The following is a 15908-nucleotide window of genomic DNA, read 5'->3' as shown; positions in this document are numbered from 1 at the left end:
GTACTCTTAGGTCTTCATGCTGTGTTGCCCAAAACAAGTTTGGGCCTGTAAGAACTGCAGCTATGCCACGTTCCTAAATGGGTCTTTTAACCCACTTTTTATGAGGACGTCTATGAAGCTACTATGATATATGGAGAATTGGGCCATTTTAGAAAAGTTGGCTTTTCAGTTGAATAAATTCCACGCACCCCAACATTCCCCCCACTCCCCAACACAGAGTCACATATTTTGGGTGCCTTGAGGGGGATAGGGCTATTCAAAATTCAGGTCTGGGAGCTTATTGCCTTCTGTTTTTCTGCTACTGCATTAATGTATCTCACACACGAGTTCCGATGCCTTTTGTCGGGACTCCCACCTCCACATATCAGAGTTCTCAACAGCCAAAGCAGCCGTCTCCATTTTTCCCCAATTTAGGTTCTTGTATGTGGAATTATCCTGCTATTCAAGGAAAGTGGAGAGAACATCAGGTCCCAAACTACAATAAAAATTCACATGAAGGGTCTGACAAAGTTCTTCTTACTGTAATATTTCACTTGGAAAAAAGATATACAATTCAAAACAGTAAAGAAGGAGTAGCAACCATAATTTGCTTTCTTGAGGCGGGTGCTTGAGAATGGATAAATTCTGGCCATGCATGTTCCACCTAGGAGAGAGAGAGCCCCTTTTCCTTCTCCTGCATCCACAGTACACGTATGCACCCATTGGTAACCCATCTTCTTTCAGAGACAGGTGAAAAGGCCCACTGCTCTTCATTCTTTTACATTTAAATTTTTTCACTCTCACACTGTCATTTGTCCACATGCCTTTGGCCATGGATATTCCAATCACTCCTTCCAGGCAGTACAAACCCCTCCAACAAAAAATGCATTGGCCTATCACACTTCAGTGGGCACAAGTCAAAGATTGGAATGACTTAGCTGATCACCAGTCCAGATAACACCAGGGGAACGACACACTCCCCTCATATGGAAGCTGTTCCATCCCTCTAATAATTTTTTGTTGCTCTCCTCTTTACCTTTTCCAGTTCTAATATCTCTTTTTTGAGCTGGGGTGACCAGAACTGCATACAGTATTCAAGGTGTGGACATACCCCTGGTTTATATAGAAAATGGGTTTTCCTCCTGTGACGTTCTCTGATTAAAATATGACCATATAGATCATTGTTGCAACCACTGTTCTATATTTGAAGCAAATATTGTACAAAGGTTGTCGAGGGAGGTGTTTATGAAAAGGTTCTGATTTGCTGGTTATGATTATGCTATCTGTATGCATGTATCATTTTTGTATGTGAAGTTATGAGCATTGGTTCTATACTTGCATTTCAAATGTCTGCTCCTGGGAGAATGCCCACAAAGTAATTAGCCAGCACATCTTGGAGGAACTATTCCAATTGAGTAGCGCATCGAAAGAACATTTAACTGACAATGGACCATGGGAGATGCCAATCTACACTTAATGAAATTTCCTGCTGTGACTAGGCAAAATGCCTGGACATGTGACTTGCCCATGTGACTCCAAACTCCATCTTGTTGTTAATTTTCCACAGTAAGAACATGGGATGCCCTCCACAGGGCAAAAGCTATAAAAGGCCCTGGAAAGACCTCCATTTTGTCTTTAATCCTGCTTCTTACCTCTGTAGGAACTTTGCTACAAACTGAAGCTCTGAACAATGGACTGAATGACCCATCCAAACTGTGGATGTACTGCAGAGACTTGACTTAAACCAGCAGTTCATTCCATCACTGCTACAAGCCTGAACCAAGAACTTTGCCATTACCATATTAACCAACTTTAACCAATTTTAACTCTCACCTTTCTTTCTCTCTTTCTCTTTCTCTCTTTCTTTTTATGAATAAATCTTCAGATTTTAAATACTAAAGGATTGGAATCAGTGTGATTTTTGGGTAAGATCTAAGTTATATATTGACCTGGGTGTGTGGCTGGTCCTTTGGGATCAGAAGAACCTATTATTTGATGAGACTGGTTGTAAAGAACCACTCATCTCTGAGTCCAGTGTTTGTGGTGATATAAAAACTGGAATGCCTGAGGAAACTGCCTTCATGTTTTCTTGTTAGCCAGTGTGGTGAAACAGGAGTTTAATTTTGTGGCTGGTTTGGTATATCTTATAAAAGTTTTGGGTTGTGTTTTGGGTTGTGTTTGCCCTATTTCTCAGCTTTTGGTCCTGAATTTCACATTCTCAGTTATGACCCACTAAGGCACGGTTATACCTCCTCAGGGCATAGTTTCAAAAGAGCTGATTGGAAGTGAGTCATTTGCATTCCCCTTACCCCCAAGTACTTCCTAGTAAATCCACTTCATACATATTAGTCCCAAAAGCCCTCTGAAGTTCATAAGACCTTCCAGAGATTGCATTAACTAGAGAAGTTACATACACCCAATTCCCTAACAACACATACACAATTGCATTTTTTAATACAATGGACCGCAAAGATATTAAATCTAATTCAGTAAAGTTCATTCAGAATAGTGCAGGAAATGATTAGTCTGTCACAGACCCTTCCAGGTTTCTTTGTATACCACGTACACAGAAAACAGAGCACGAGGGTCTAATCCAGGGGTGGGCAAATTGTATGCAGGGCCAGGGCACGGGATTGGGGTGTGGGAGGGAATGTAGAGTGTGGCAGGGGGTACGGAGTGCAGGAGGGAGCTCAGGGCGGGGGTTGGGTGCAGAAGGGGTGCAGGGTGTGATAGGGGGCTCAGGGTGCAGCAGGGGGCTCAGGGCAGGGGATTGGGGTGCAGCAGGGGGCTCAGGGCAGGGGTTGGGGTGCAGGAGGGGTACGAGGTGCAGGCAGGGGGCTTAGGGCAGGGAGTTGGGGGGCAGGGTGCAGGAGGGGTTCGGGGTCCAGCCCGGCGCTGCTTGCCTAAAGTGGCTCCAGGGTGGCAGTGGTGTGCACCGGGGCCAGGGCAGGCTCCCTGCCTGCCCTGGCCCCACGCAGTGCCACTCCAGGAAGCAGCCGGCACCACATCCCTGCGCAGCCCCTAGGGGAGGGCAGGGACACAGGGCTCCGAGCGCTGCCCTTGCCACACCTCCAGGTACCTCCCCTGAAGTGCCCATTGGCCGCGGTTCCCCGTTCCTGGCCAATGGGAGCTGTAGGGGGCGGTGCCTGGAGGCAAGGGCAACGCAAAGAGCCCTCTGCCTCCCGCCCAGGGCCCCAGGAGTGTGGTGCCAGCCGCTTCTGAGAGTGGTGCGGGGCCTGCGGCACCACGGGGGCCAGTCCCGCGGGCCGGACCCAAAGCCCTGAGGGGCCGGATCCGGCCCGCGGGCCACAGTTTGCCCACCCCTGGTCTAATCCAATTCATGTTGAAATCAAGGGAAGTAATTTGGAAGGCTCTTAGTGGAAGCTGGGTCAGACCTTCAAGTGAGAGAAAAGGAACAACAGAGAACAGCAGCAGTCCAGAAAGTCAGGATGGAAGAAGATCCCAAGCCTACTTAGCAGGTACAGCAATTCCCCATAAACTGAGGTTAACGCTATTGGATGCCCTTCACACTTACTGCACAAAACCTCAATGCTAAATCTCACGCACAACTTGTAAATGATCTGCTTATTGGTGACACAACCGATCTACCTGTCAATACCTAAAATAATGATCATTGGCCACTTTTTACTCCAAATTTGCTAATTAGGGTAATACTCCAGGTGCCCCAATGTAGATGGATATGCATTGAACCAGACAACAAATGAATGACTGATATTGGGAAGGGAGAGTCTACAGTGATTTGGCACATGATTCAAATGAAAGTCCAACAACTCTATCCCTATTAAATAGATGGGTCAAAAACTGGACATGCCACTTTGCAGCCTGGTTACCATTTGACGCTATATATTGCATCATTTCTGATATCACTGACAATGCTAGCATGGTAAAAGATTCCTGGGCATTCTGAATGCTGGAAGAGTATATCTTCACACTACCTGTACATGTGTGGCCAATTTCTGCCCTCGGATAACACAGGCAACAGCCACTTGGAATCACATGCAGACAAAAATTGATCCATGCTCAGTACTCTGCTGAACCTCTATTCAACTGTTAATATTTACCACAGATGTCATCTTGCTCCTTTTTGAGCTGCATGTATTATTATTATTGCTATTAAATATTTATATTGCATGAGTTCGCCCAATGACTCTTGAATGAAACTGGCACTTAATTTTGTTGGAATAGATTAACTGTCTTGCTGTTACATTACATCATGGTCTCATTTTTGCACTTTTTACTGAGAATTTGTAAAAAAAAAAATTAAGTCACTTCTCCCCCCAAAAAGACGTTATCTCATTACTGCACTTTTTTCCCCAGCAGCATCGTCCATGCTTCAGACACCTTTTGCCCAACATAACTCAAATTCAGCACCAATTACCCCCAGTGAAATCAATGGAACTGCATAAGCTGTAAGTCAATGATGAACCTGCCCCAAAATGAGTACTCTACAAGTATCTTTCTGTGTTGAATTCAGCTGCAAACTCTTCAGTGCTTCCCTTCCACTTGCGGAATGAAGAGCCAAATTCCACTCCCAGTTACACTGGTTCAAGCCCAGCAGTGCAAAAAAAGAGTAAAATTTGACCCAACTTATGGAACCATACATCAAAGTACCAAAAATACAATGTACAAACAGTAGCAAAGGTCTAGAAAGCTGTTAAGATCCCTGTCCTTTCCCAGGTGCTAAGGGGACAGTATACAAATTACAATCCCGGGGGAAAATTAACTGAAGTCATCAACAACAAAATGTGATTCTTCTGCAAATTAAAATGATTAAGATCACCAGCTTCTGCCATCAAAAAGATCCAGAATCTTACCCTGGTCTTATTAAATATTAAAACAATGGATTTTAGCTGTAAATGTGAAGGAAACGCATTAAGAGCTCTGATGATTAAGGGCCTCTGTTCATCGAACAGGCAATTGCACTGGCACAATTTGTCGTGTTTTATACGACCAATCATTCCAGCGCTCTGAGCTTAGCCGGCCAATCTGTTTAACAGAAACACCTCCGGACTTTCACCCCTTCTTCAGTCCTGGTCTCAATATAAATAAAAGGCTGCTATTAGTGTACCACATGTGTTTGTTTTCAGAATAAATGTCCTGATGAATCAACTATTATTTTTAAGAGCCAGATTCTGACCCATCCTACAGAGGAGTGTATGATAAAGCAGGGTTGAGGAAACCCTAAATAGAGAAAGAATATAAAATACAGAAGAGAAACATGCAGCAACAGTAAGGTCTGCTGAACAAGCAAAACCCTGCTGACACTGATTCACAGTATTTTAAAATCACCTAAGGATTCTCAGGAGCCTCTTTAACATTTCATTCTCAACTCCAGACTAGGTTTTTCTATTTCTGCTGACATCTGCTACCTAACAGCTTTCCCCCGGCTAACAGGATGCACAAGTGGATTCTTGAGCCAGCAATAATCTGACTGGTGGACCAGAAAAGGTGTCCTCGAAATTGTATGCCCAATATTTCTTTCCTGCTGCCACAGTGCTTCTCACGACCCAGAGGGAGTAAATCTTGCCTCAAACGTGTGATCTTCCATGTCTATAGAGCAACATGTTACCTTGGTACCACTGGGCTGGTTCTTGGAATGAATCAGAAGAAAGCAACAGAATAATGTTCTCCCTTCACATTCATTATAAGGTAACGATCTATCACTTAGTTCCTTTTAAGAAAAAATTGCTCTAATATTTTAAGTAGATTTAATTTTCAAGGCTCTTTCAGTACAGATTAAGCATTAAAATGCTTAATACAGAATGGAAATGTAATTTAGATTCTAAAAACAATGGGGTTCTATCTAGCAAAGGTTCAATATCAGAAGATCTGGTTTTAAAGTGAACAGGCATCAGGAAAGATTTCCTGAAAGTAAACTCAAGTACATTGCGGAATAACCTCCCAAAGGAAGTGGTGGGGGCTTAAATTGCTCAGAGTTATTAAATCTGGATCAGAAAAAGTGCTACAAAATGACAGAACAGGAAACCATCCTGCACCGATAACAGGGATGGGCTAGATGACCCAATAGGTCTTTATGTCCGCCTCCCCATCTCTAGCGTCTTTCAAAATTATATTGCTTCAAAACTGTGATATAAAGATGAATATCTCATCTCATAGCTATAAATAATTTTTTCAAGTGATTTCACCCCAAAGAACCAGCCTGCCATGCCCATAACTTTGCATCATCAGTCTCATTTCCCTTTCTGTGTTCTAGTATCTCTAAACTTCCCACAGTTTAATCTACATGCATTATTTCAACAAGATTCTAAAGCAGGGGAAGGCAAACTTTTTGGCCTGAGGGCCGCATCGGGTTTCAGAAATTGTATGGAGGGCTGGTTGGGGAGGCTGTGCCTCCCCAAACAGCCAGGCGTGGCCTGGCCCCTGCCCCCATCTGACCCCCCCTGCTTCTCAACCCCTGATGGCCCCCCCGGGCCTCCTGCCCCATCCAAACCCCCTGTTCCCTGGTGGCCTCCCCGGGACCCCTGCCCTATCCATTACCCACCCCGCTCTCTATCCCCTGACCGTCCCCAGACCTCCCACCCCTAACTGCCCCCCCGCAGCCCCATCCAACCCCCCTCTCCTTCCTGACTGCCCCCCCCCAGGACCCCTGCCCCATCCAACCAGCCCTTCTCCCTGACCGCCCACGGAACGCCTGCCCACATTCAATCCCCCTGTTCCCCGCCCACTGACTGCCCCAACCCCATCCACACCCCCAGCTCCTTACCACACCCCCAAACTCTCCTGCCCCCTATCCAACGCCCCCTCCCCTGCTCCCTGCCCAGTCACCGCGCTGCCTGGAGCGCCAGTGGCTGGCAGCGCAGCTGCACCAGGACAGGCAGCCGTGCCACGCACCGCGCAGCACAGAGCTCCAGGTCAGGCAGGGCTCTGCAGCTGCGTGGCCCCCGGAGCTCACAGCTCTGCTGCCCAGAGCGTTGCACCTGCGGTGCAGCGAGCTGAGGCTGTGTGGGAGGGGGAACAGCAGGGGAGAGGCCGGGGCGAGCCTCCCAGGCCAGGGGCGAGCCTCCCGGGACCGGGCAGAACGGTCCCACAGGCCGTAGTTTGCCCACCTCTGTTCTAAAGGATCCTTTCAGTCTATTCTTGCTCCTGTGCTCTTCAGGTGCCTATCTATCTGATTTCCTTTGAGAAAAGAAGATTCTCTCTCCCCAAAATGAAGGAATTAATTTATCCTTGAACTGAAACATTGCAACCGGGGCATTTAAAGGAAGCACACGGTAAAACATGCAAGAAAGAACACAGCTCCTTACATGCTCTCACAGAACTTTGTAAGAGTGCTGGGCTTTTCCTGGTTGCGTCTTTGTCGAAACCAACGCTGAATACTGCGTACATCCCAGTCCAGCTGCTTGGAGAGGCCTTCCAGTCTCTTCTCATCTGGATGCTACAGAACAAAAAAAGTGATCAAATGACTGCAGATGCATTTTAGCTTCATAACCCATATCATAATATTGTTTTAAATTTAGACCCCACACCCCCCCAAGTCTGGTCAGAAAGAACTCAATCCTACTGTACGACTAGGACTTATGGGCTCTACCCTAGCTCTCTGTCAGCCTCATTGACAACTGGAAGTAAGGAAAAGTGTCTTCATACAAACACCTGATGGTGGATGTATAATCAAATATAGTACTCTACTAACAGGGGCTAAGGCAATGCAGCTACATAGAGAAGTTTTAAAAGTTATTGGGGAAAACAGGAGGTTTCAAATCGACTTGGCAGAATTCAATCTAAATATCAGTTTGATAAGTAATATTAATATTTATTTTTAAGTTTTTTTTCCATTTTTCATCTCTTTAAATTTTCACAGTTGCACAAAATTAAAGGTGAGTCAGACAAGGGAGTGATCAGACAATTATTTAATGACAGTAGATGTTGAGATTCGAAAAGTTTTATAATTGTTAAAAATACAAATTGTCAAGACCACATTAGAATATAGAAAATAAATATCCTTAAATCAAACTCTATTAGGTCCTCAGGCAGCATTTTCCTTACGTTTGATTAGTATCAATGGAAATATATTTCTTCAGCAGAGCGTGTGTTTGGTGAAATCAACATTTTCTGACATTTACCAGGAAAAATCTAATCTTTCCATGCCTAGTTATAACTGAAACCTTTTCTGCAACCTCCTCTCTAGCACTCCCTGCCTATCAAATGATATACACTCCTTGAGCAATGGGACCTGCAAAACCCCTCACAGCATGAGCCTTGTCTCTTTCATCCCTCTGTGTATGTGCAACTGATGTAACTGTTGACGTGACCAAGGGGACTGTTCAACTGACACAGAGAAATACATTTTCCTGTACGTTAATATTCAAAAACTACACTTTCTATTTTTAAAGTGGCAACTTCAAAGGAAGTCACCTTAGCAACTGAGACAGACGTGCTCAGTAAAATTAGCTTTAAGTAGTCATTTTCAACAGCAGCAAACTGACTGTTACTACATTGGAGCAGAAGTTACTCTGCATACTGTAGTACATATAAGGCAAGGGAAAATTGAAATTCACTACATGGGAAACAGGGGAAGAGGATACATTTCAAATTGTCTGTTGATGCTCTGTGTACAATATTCCACTCTAAGAACATTCCAATATCCCCCATCACATTTTAAAAAGATTATCCTGAGAATTCACTCTGTGCATCTGTTTTCCTGGGGATAAGATTTGCTCCTATAAGCCAATTTGATATGGTGGATGAAATGCAAGTGCTGCTATAGTTAAGACTGTGTGAAAGTTTCCACTATATAAACTCCTAAAATTCCATGGATTAATAAACCTGAAACAAAATCCCCACCAGGTTGAAATTTGTTATCTGAGTCCCCAGAGAAGGGAACAAGGGAGAAAAGGGTATTTTTTCTCTAAAGCTTAATTTTAACCAGTTCAGAGATTTGTTTTCCTTTTTTAAAAAGTAATTTGGAGTCGAGACCCATAGGGCTTATTCAGGCACAGCATTCACTGTAGCCAATGAGAGTTTTGCCTGGGTACGACTGTAGCATCTGGCATGTAGCAAAAATGACCAACTTGCTGGCGGTGGTTTATAAGTGTGGCTGGCCAAACAGCACTACCAGGATGGGGGGAGGGCCTGGAAATCAGCCCCCTGCTCTGTACAGTCATGGCACTAAGCCAGACATCACACAACTTGTGGTTCACACCACAACCACTGGACTAGTGAGCATGAAAATGATGCTCCAGCACCTGCCAGAGGTTCATCAGCCAGTTCCTTGCCACAGTGTAAGTATCTACATTCCTTTGCAGCTCTAAGAGGGCTTCCCATTCTCCATTATATTCTCGCTGGAGCTAGTTCTACGCACCAGCTAACATAACTCAGCAGGAATTAGACTAAATCTTAACACAGAAGTCCTGTATTTTTCTACAGGATCTCTGAGTCTATTATCCTAAGACACCTTCCCTTCCCCCCTGAATCCGAGAGACAGTAGATGTAGTGGGCCTTTCAGACAGGCAGGTGTATCTGATCCAGCCTCTGCAAGTATGCTGCCAAAATGAACCAATGCAATGGTGAGCATGGTACCTACGCTTATTAGAAGGGTAGACTACCAAACCAAGAAGCTCAGCTCCCCTGATGCAAGACACGTAGGCAGGAGACCAGCACCTAGAGCTCTCCTGGCATATTTCATCCTCTTCAACACCCCCTCTGGTAACTTTAACCCTGACAAAATGGCCTGTATGAAATCATGATTTTGTTCTTTGTGAAAGACGTCTGCAAAGCCACAGGCCAGCTGAGATGTAGTGCTGTGTCCAGCTGCATGTTGGTGTTAATGTAAAATGGGAAGAATGACTAAAAGCATAGGAAAGCTTCCTCTCGTGATATCTGTCCAAAGTGGGCATATGCAAAGATCTTTAGATGAGGATAACGACACCTGATCATCACCGCATTCTCACTGCCTAGCCTAATCAGGAGGTGCAGACAGTGCCAGGAACTGCTGGGATAATCTGTAAACATTTTACCAACAAAAACCACAAACATGGAAACCCACAGGCCTTATCTGAAGGGCAAGAAAAAATAGCTGTATAAAGGGCAAAAATGAATTTAGGGCTTCCCTATCGTTTTGTTGTATCCTTCAGAATTCCACAACTTCCAAAAATTCATTGTTAAAAATTATTTTCCTAGCTTTTTCGGATGCGAAGAATAGCCATCACAATACAAATAGACATCAGCCAACCAATAGCACCCCATCCTTCCCAATTCACCCGAGAGGTGTGAAACCCAAATCCAAATCTGGAACATTGACATGCTAACATTACTGATAAAGACTAACATTTTCCCCTCTTTGTCCAAACCCCTCTGCCCTCCTGCCACAAAAAAAATTAAAATACAAAAATGAATGTTAATATAAGCAGCCACATGATACCTATGGAGTATTTTCTATTACAGTTTCCCAGGTTAAATGTGCAGCTTGGTATGTTACTGTCATATTCTAACATGTATGCCAAGAAGGGCTTGGCCAAGTTGCAAAGCTAGCATGGGTAATAGAATCTTTACATTTGCATTTTCTGCTTTTAACTGTGAAATCTTTAACTGTGAAATCTTAATAGTTCTTTGGCTTGACTTGAAATTATCTTACTATACGCGGATCAATGTTAAAGCATCATATCACCTTTTATAAAACAAACATGTTAGGTAAATACTGTACCTTTGTAATTGCAGTGAAAACTTTTTCCAGAATAGCATTAGGTTGGGCTTTCTGTGGTCCATTGGCCTGGACTTTAAGACCTAAGGCACAGGGTTTAGCTATAAACCTACAACAAAACAAAGACGAAAGAAAATCAAATGAGATTCTTCAACTATTTATTGCTGGATCTGTTATCAGTGACATGCCATAAATGTTAAAACATTAAAAAGAAGACATGGTCCCTGTCCTGAAATTTCTACAGTGTCAGATAACTGCAATACACAGAATAGTTCAAATGCAAGTATGTACAGGTGTGCATCAATAGAAGAAAACATCACAGAATAAGAACGTTTTAAGGGGGGGATTTGAAGAAGGAAGGGTAACACCATCGAGTACGTGAAATGGGGAGCTGTTCAAAGCACTAGCGGGAGGAATGAAAAAAAGACCAGAACTAAGAGTGGGAGAAGGATCATCGGAAAAGAAGAGCACACGGAAAGAGCAGAGCACCATGAGGAGACTACTGTGTGCAACAGGCATGCAAAACATAATATTTTCTCCCCCGCCTTATTGCCTCATTAATTAACTAGTCCCCAGGTTAGCTATGAACACAGAATTGCTTTTGTGCCCTGGATAGTCAGACACAGCTTTTATCGTCTGACAGCCTCAGACTTGCTTGACCAACACAACTCAGTAAATACCTACATAATCTACAAACATAAACGATTTAATCTAACTCAAAATGGCTTGGGGCCACTTCCTTGACAGTTTCCAATAGAAAAAGTATATCCTAAAAAAATCTTCTGCCAATGCATGGATCTTAGGCACAAATCCACAAAAGGTAAAACCTGGCCTGGCCTTAGGGAAAACAGCACCCTGGATACCCTTTCTTTTAGTTTTTGAAAAGCAGCGTGGGACACAGGGCACGAGGACCAGCTCCTGGCCTGGAGCCTGGCTGGGCTGCACAGGGAGGAGTTTCGGAGTCTGGGGGCTCCCCTGGACATAGAGCCCTCTGACCACCTACCAGCAGGAGAGAAGGTGCGCAGCCACCATCTGTGCCTGTGGGAATGGGGGGGGCCTTGGGGCTGGCCCACTATCTCCGCAGGGGCAAGCCCTGCTGCCTGGACCTCCCTGCCAGGCTGGCAGCTCTGGGCGGCATTGCCCTCCCCCCACACCCGCCCGGCTGGCCAGTGTTCCAGTCCTGGGCTTGCCCACACTCACCCCTGACGTAACTGTTGACAGCCCAGGACCACCAACTTCTGGCAGTCGTACAGCACCCACCTGACCATGTGCCCACCAGTAAAACCAATCAATAATTCTGCATAGCTTATAAATAGTTACTTTTACATAAAACCCATTTTGCATAATATAAAGATTAGCTATGGAGCTCCATAGCTAAGGAATAGGAACACTCCTTGTATTTACGATAAATTGTTCATATTAATGAGTTCCATTAATGGAGTTTCCCCTTGTACATTAAATACAATGTAGCTCATTGTTAGCTTGCCCATACATGAATTGTATGAAGATCAACTATACCTTGTGATATTACATGGCTCAAAGTTCATCTCCTCCTCCAAGCTCAAGTCCAACTGTTAACATGCTCAGAACGACTACAATTATATATACTTTATGATGAGTGCTGCATTTCACCCAATAACATTCTTGAAAATAAAGAGGAAAATATTCCTATAGTTTTTCCATTGCTCACACAAGGCTGTTTTAAGTTATCTGGCTAAAATCCAGGCAATGAAAAATGTATCTCCATGCAAAAAACTATGGTTCAAATGTAAATCACAGATCTTAGATTGTAAACTCTCCCTTAGATTGTAAACTTTTTGGAGCTGGGATCATTTGTTTGTTTTGCGTTTATACTGCACCTAGCACACCTGGGGCCTGGTCCATGACTGGGGCGCCTATGCATTACAGTGATACAAATAATAAATAATTGAGGTGAGAGTTGTATTCCACTGCCCCTCATCAAAACCATCCAGTTCCCCAAGCTTCTAGGTACTTTGTGCTTGAATATACTGAATGATTCTCAGTTTCCCTTTAAAGACTTTTCATAATATCCTAAAAATTCAACAAAGTAACAAAAAACAGCACACTAAGTAGATAAGAAAAAGCTCTGTGCTTATGCCCCTGAATATGATTGCAGCTTCTCATGAGCAAATGTGGAATTCTTATCAATATTTAAACACCATGCTAAGACTGTTTTGAGCAAAAATTGTGTTTTCCTAAAGAGAACATAGATGATGCAAAATAAATCTCATTGCATTGATCACAGCAATGATGTTGGTTAAAGAAAACTGATTGGTTTCAGATTCTAGTTCAACCTTTAACAAGTTCACAAGTTTACAGCACGTGCCTCCTTTAATTTTTTTTTTTTAAGTAAATAGACAGTGAGTCAGAAGAAATATGCATTCAAAATAGGTTGTTTCCATTTACAGTTTCATGGTGCTCTGAGGAACAGTTCTGTCACAAAAAATTCATATTTCATCCTGCAACATTTGCGTCTGAAAGCAAATGCTAGAGCCTGAAGTCATTTTTGGTAAGTATTCATGGACTGAAAAGAAACCCGTACTGTGATTACTTAATTTCCATATTTTATCATTTGACTTGCATTTTCTCTTATAGTTATTAGTTTGGATAAAATCTGCATCAGTTGTAGGAATCATGTTCTAATCATATTGTCAACAGCTACAATATTAGTTCAATAGCTAATATGTCAATGACGTATTTAAACTACATGTAGCCTTGTTCTCCTGGTTGATGCTACAGTCACTGACAATACGATCTGACGATATGATTAGAACATGATTCAAGCGAGCTGTAGCTCATGCTCACATAAATTTGTTAGTCTCTAAGGTGCCACAAATACTCCTTTTCTTTTTCCTCATTTCTTTGTTGTTCTATCACTGTTGTCCCCATTTCCCTATTGTTTGTCTGTATAATCTCTGTCTGGTTCTGTGAGTGTTTCTGTCTGCTGTATAATTAATTTTGCTGGGTGTAAACTAATTAAGGTGGTGGGATATAATTGGTTAAATAATCATGTTACAATATGTTAGGACTGGTTAGTTAAATTTCAGTAAAATGATTGGTTAAGGTATAGCTAAGCTGAACTCAAGTTTTACTATATAGTCTGCAGTCAATCAGGAAGTGTGTGGGGGGTGGGGGGAAAATGGGAACAGGGAATGAGGGTGGGGAAATTGGAATCATGTCCTGCTAAGGGCAGGAATGGGAACAGGGCCACAGGTAAGGCTCTGTGGTGTCAGAGCTGGGAAGGGGGACACTAAGGAAGGAAACTGGAATCATGCTTGCTGGAAGTTCACCCCAATAAACATCGAATTGTTTGCACCTTTGGACTTCGGGTATTGTTGCTCTCTGTTCATGCGAGAAGGACCAGGGAAGTAAGTAGGTGAAGGAATAAGCCCCCTAAAAGTGAGCACCGTACACTTCATATTCTGTGTTGCAACTAAAATGAATATATTTGAAAATGTATAAAACATCCAAAAATATTTAAATAAATGGTATTCTATTATTAACAGTACGATTAATCACGATTAATTTTTTTAAATCACTTGACAGCCCTAGTTAAAACCAACAGACAGCTAATGCAGAATACAGAGCACTTGCCTAATAGAGAAACTCCATCGAGAAACGCTACTTAGCAGATGTGCACCCAGATTCTGGATGAGCCTAATTTCCCAAATGGTTTTAAGGTGCAGTCCAAGTAAAGAGTCTTGCAGTATTCAAGCTCAAGGTGACAAAGGAAAGGGGAAAAAAGGTTTCATTCTCTAGCCAGACACAGATGGAATAACAGCAGTGCTGACTACCACTTATCTGATCAGCTAAATGCAGTTGAGGATATAACAAAACTCATGTGGATATTTATTTCAGAAACTTCATTTCCCACCTCTAATATATGTTTTTAAAGCTTCTGTAGACATCCTCTTATTTCTTGCTAAAGATGCTACTTTTCTGAGAGGCTGAGAATCTTAGCATCTGAATTCAGAAATTATTCTAAAAACCATTTAAAATTAAAGAAATTCTTTTGATTGCCCTAAGAGAAGGCACAAAACCAAAGGGAAAATCAATCAGCATCCAAGCTAATTTTATAAAACCTTCAAAAGAGGCATCATTTATAAATAGAGACAAAATAGAGAAGGACTGTGGGTGGAATAAAAATAAAAAGACAGACAACTTTTTCACTGGTCAGGCTCACAAAGGAACCCACTCTGAGCCTTAATTGCTGATGGCAGCATCCAGAGACATGAAACTAAGTACAAATAAAAATAAGATAATTTCAAAGGCAGATTTTCTAAACATTTGAAAAGTTATTTTTTCCCTTCACTAAAGTCTCTTGGTTGATTATAAGTGCCAAAGCTGGCTTTTGACTACCTACCTCTCACGTGAGAGAAGAAATGACATTGTTCTGAGATAATGTAAATCAGATGGCAAAGTATTACACTGCAGAGAGTATATGACCCCAAAATGTGTTCAATTTGTAAGAGTCAAAAGCTGGCTAAAATAGCCCGAGGGAGTAAAACTTTACAAGATGTAACTGCAGCAAGTGTCATGCTGATACGATCTTCACTGAACTCTCTGTGAGCCACTTGCAAGTACAATTTTAAGATGACAGCCTTGCTAATTAATATGCTGGGGAAAAATATAGTAAAGGGCAAGCAGAGTATTAGCCTAAAAGTAAAAAAAGAGGAGACTAAAATTCAGTTACATCCACTGTCCAAGACCGATATATGCTCTAGATCAGGAAATTTTCTTTAATCTTTAAAAATAAGGGACTGAAGTAAAGGGGAAAAATACATTTCTACTGTGCTTATTACAGCCACAAAAGAAACAGGAACTAAATTAGGAATAAGAAAAGGAGTACTTGTGGCACCTTAGAGACTAACCAATTTATCTGAGCATGAGCATTCATGAGCTACAGCTCACTTCATCGGATGCATACTGTGGAAACTGCAGAAGACATTATATACACAGAGACCCTGAAACAATACCTCCTCCCACCTGAGAGTGGGGTGGGAGGAGGTATTGTTTCAGGGTCTCTGTGTATATAATGTCTTCTGCAGTTTCCACAGTATGCATCCGATGAAGTGAGCTGTAGCTCACGAAAGCTCATGCTCAAATAAATTGGTTAGTCTCTAAGGTGCCACAAGTACTCCTTTTCTTTTTGCGAATACAGACTAACACGGCTGTTACTCTGAAACCTGTCTAAATTAGGAATGTGTTCAGCCCCCATTACTGCAGCGTC

At 42.7% G+C, this 15908-nt stretch overlaps 1 protein-coding gene across 5 annotated transcripts in view; it reads right to left on the bottom strand.

Moving 5' to 3' along the window:
- Positions 1 to 15908, bottom strand: part of CERS6 (ceramide synthase 6) — a 317612-nt gene that overhangs the window by 138702 nt on the left and 163002 nt on the right. For all 5 annotated transcript variants that reach the window (XM_073305741.1, XM_073305736.1, XM_073305737.1 and 2 more), the window contains exons 2-3: positions 10661 to 10766; positions 7266 to 7396 (exon numbers count right to left, since the gene is read on the bottom strand). In XM_073305741.1, coding sequence (XP_073161842.1) covers positions 7266 to 7396; positions 10661 to 10766 — 237 coding nt within the window. The remainder of the gene's footprint in view (positions 1 to 7265; positions 7397 to 10660; positions 10767 to 15908) is intronic.

The sequence above is a fragment of the Lepidochelys kempii genome, chromosome 11 (assembly GCF_965140265.1).
Source record: "Lepidochelys kempii isolate rLepKem1 chromosome 11, rLepKem1.hap2, whole genome shotgun sequence".
Classification (NCBI taxonomy): Eukaryota; Metazoa; Chordata; order Testudines; family Cheloniidae; genus Lepidochelys; species Lepidochelys kempii.
The sequence above is the reverse complement of the archived record's forward strand: the minus strand, read 5'-3'. Positions and strand labels throughout refer to the sequence as shown.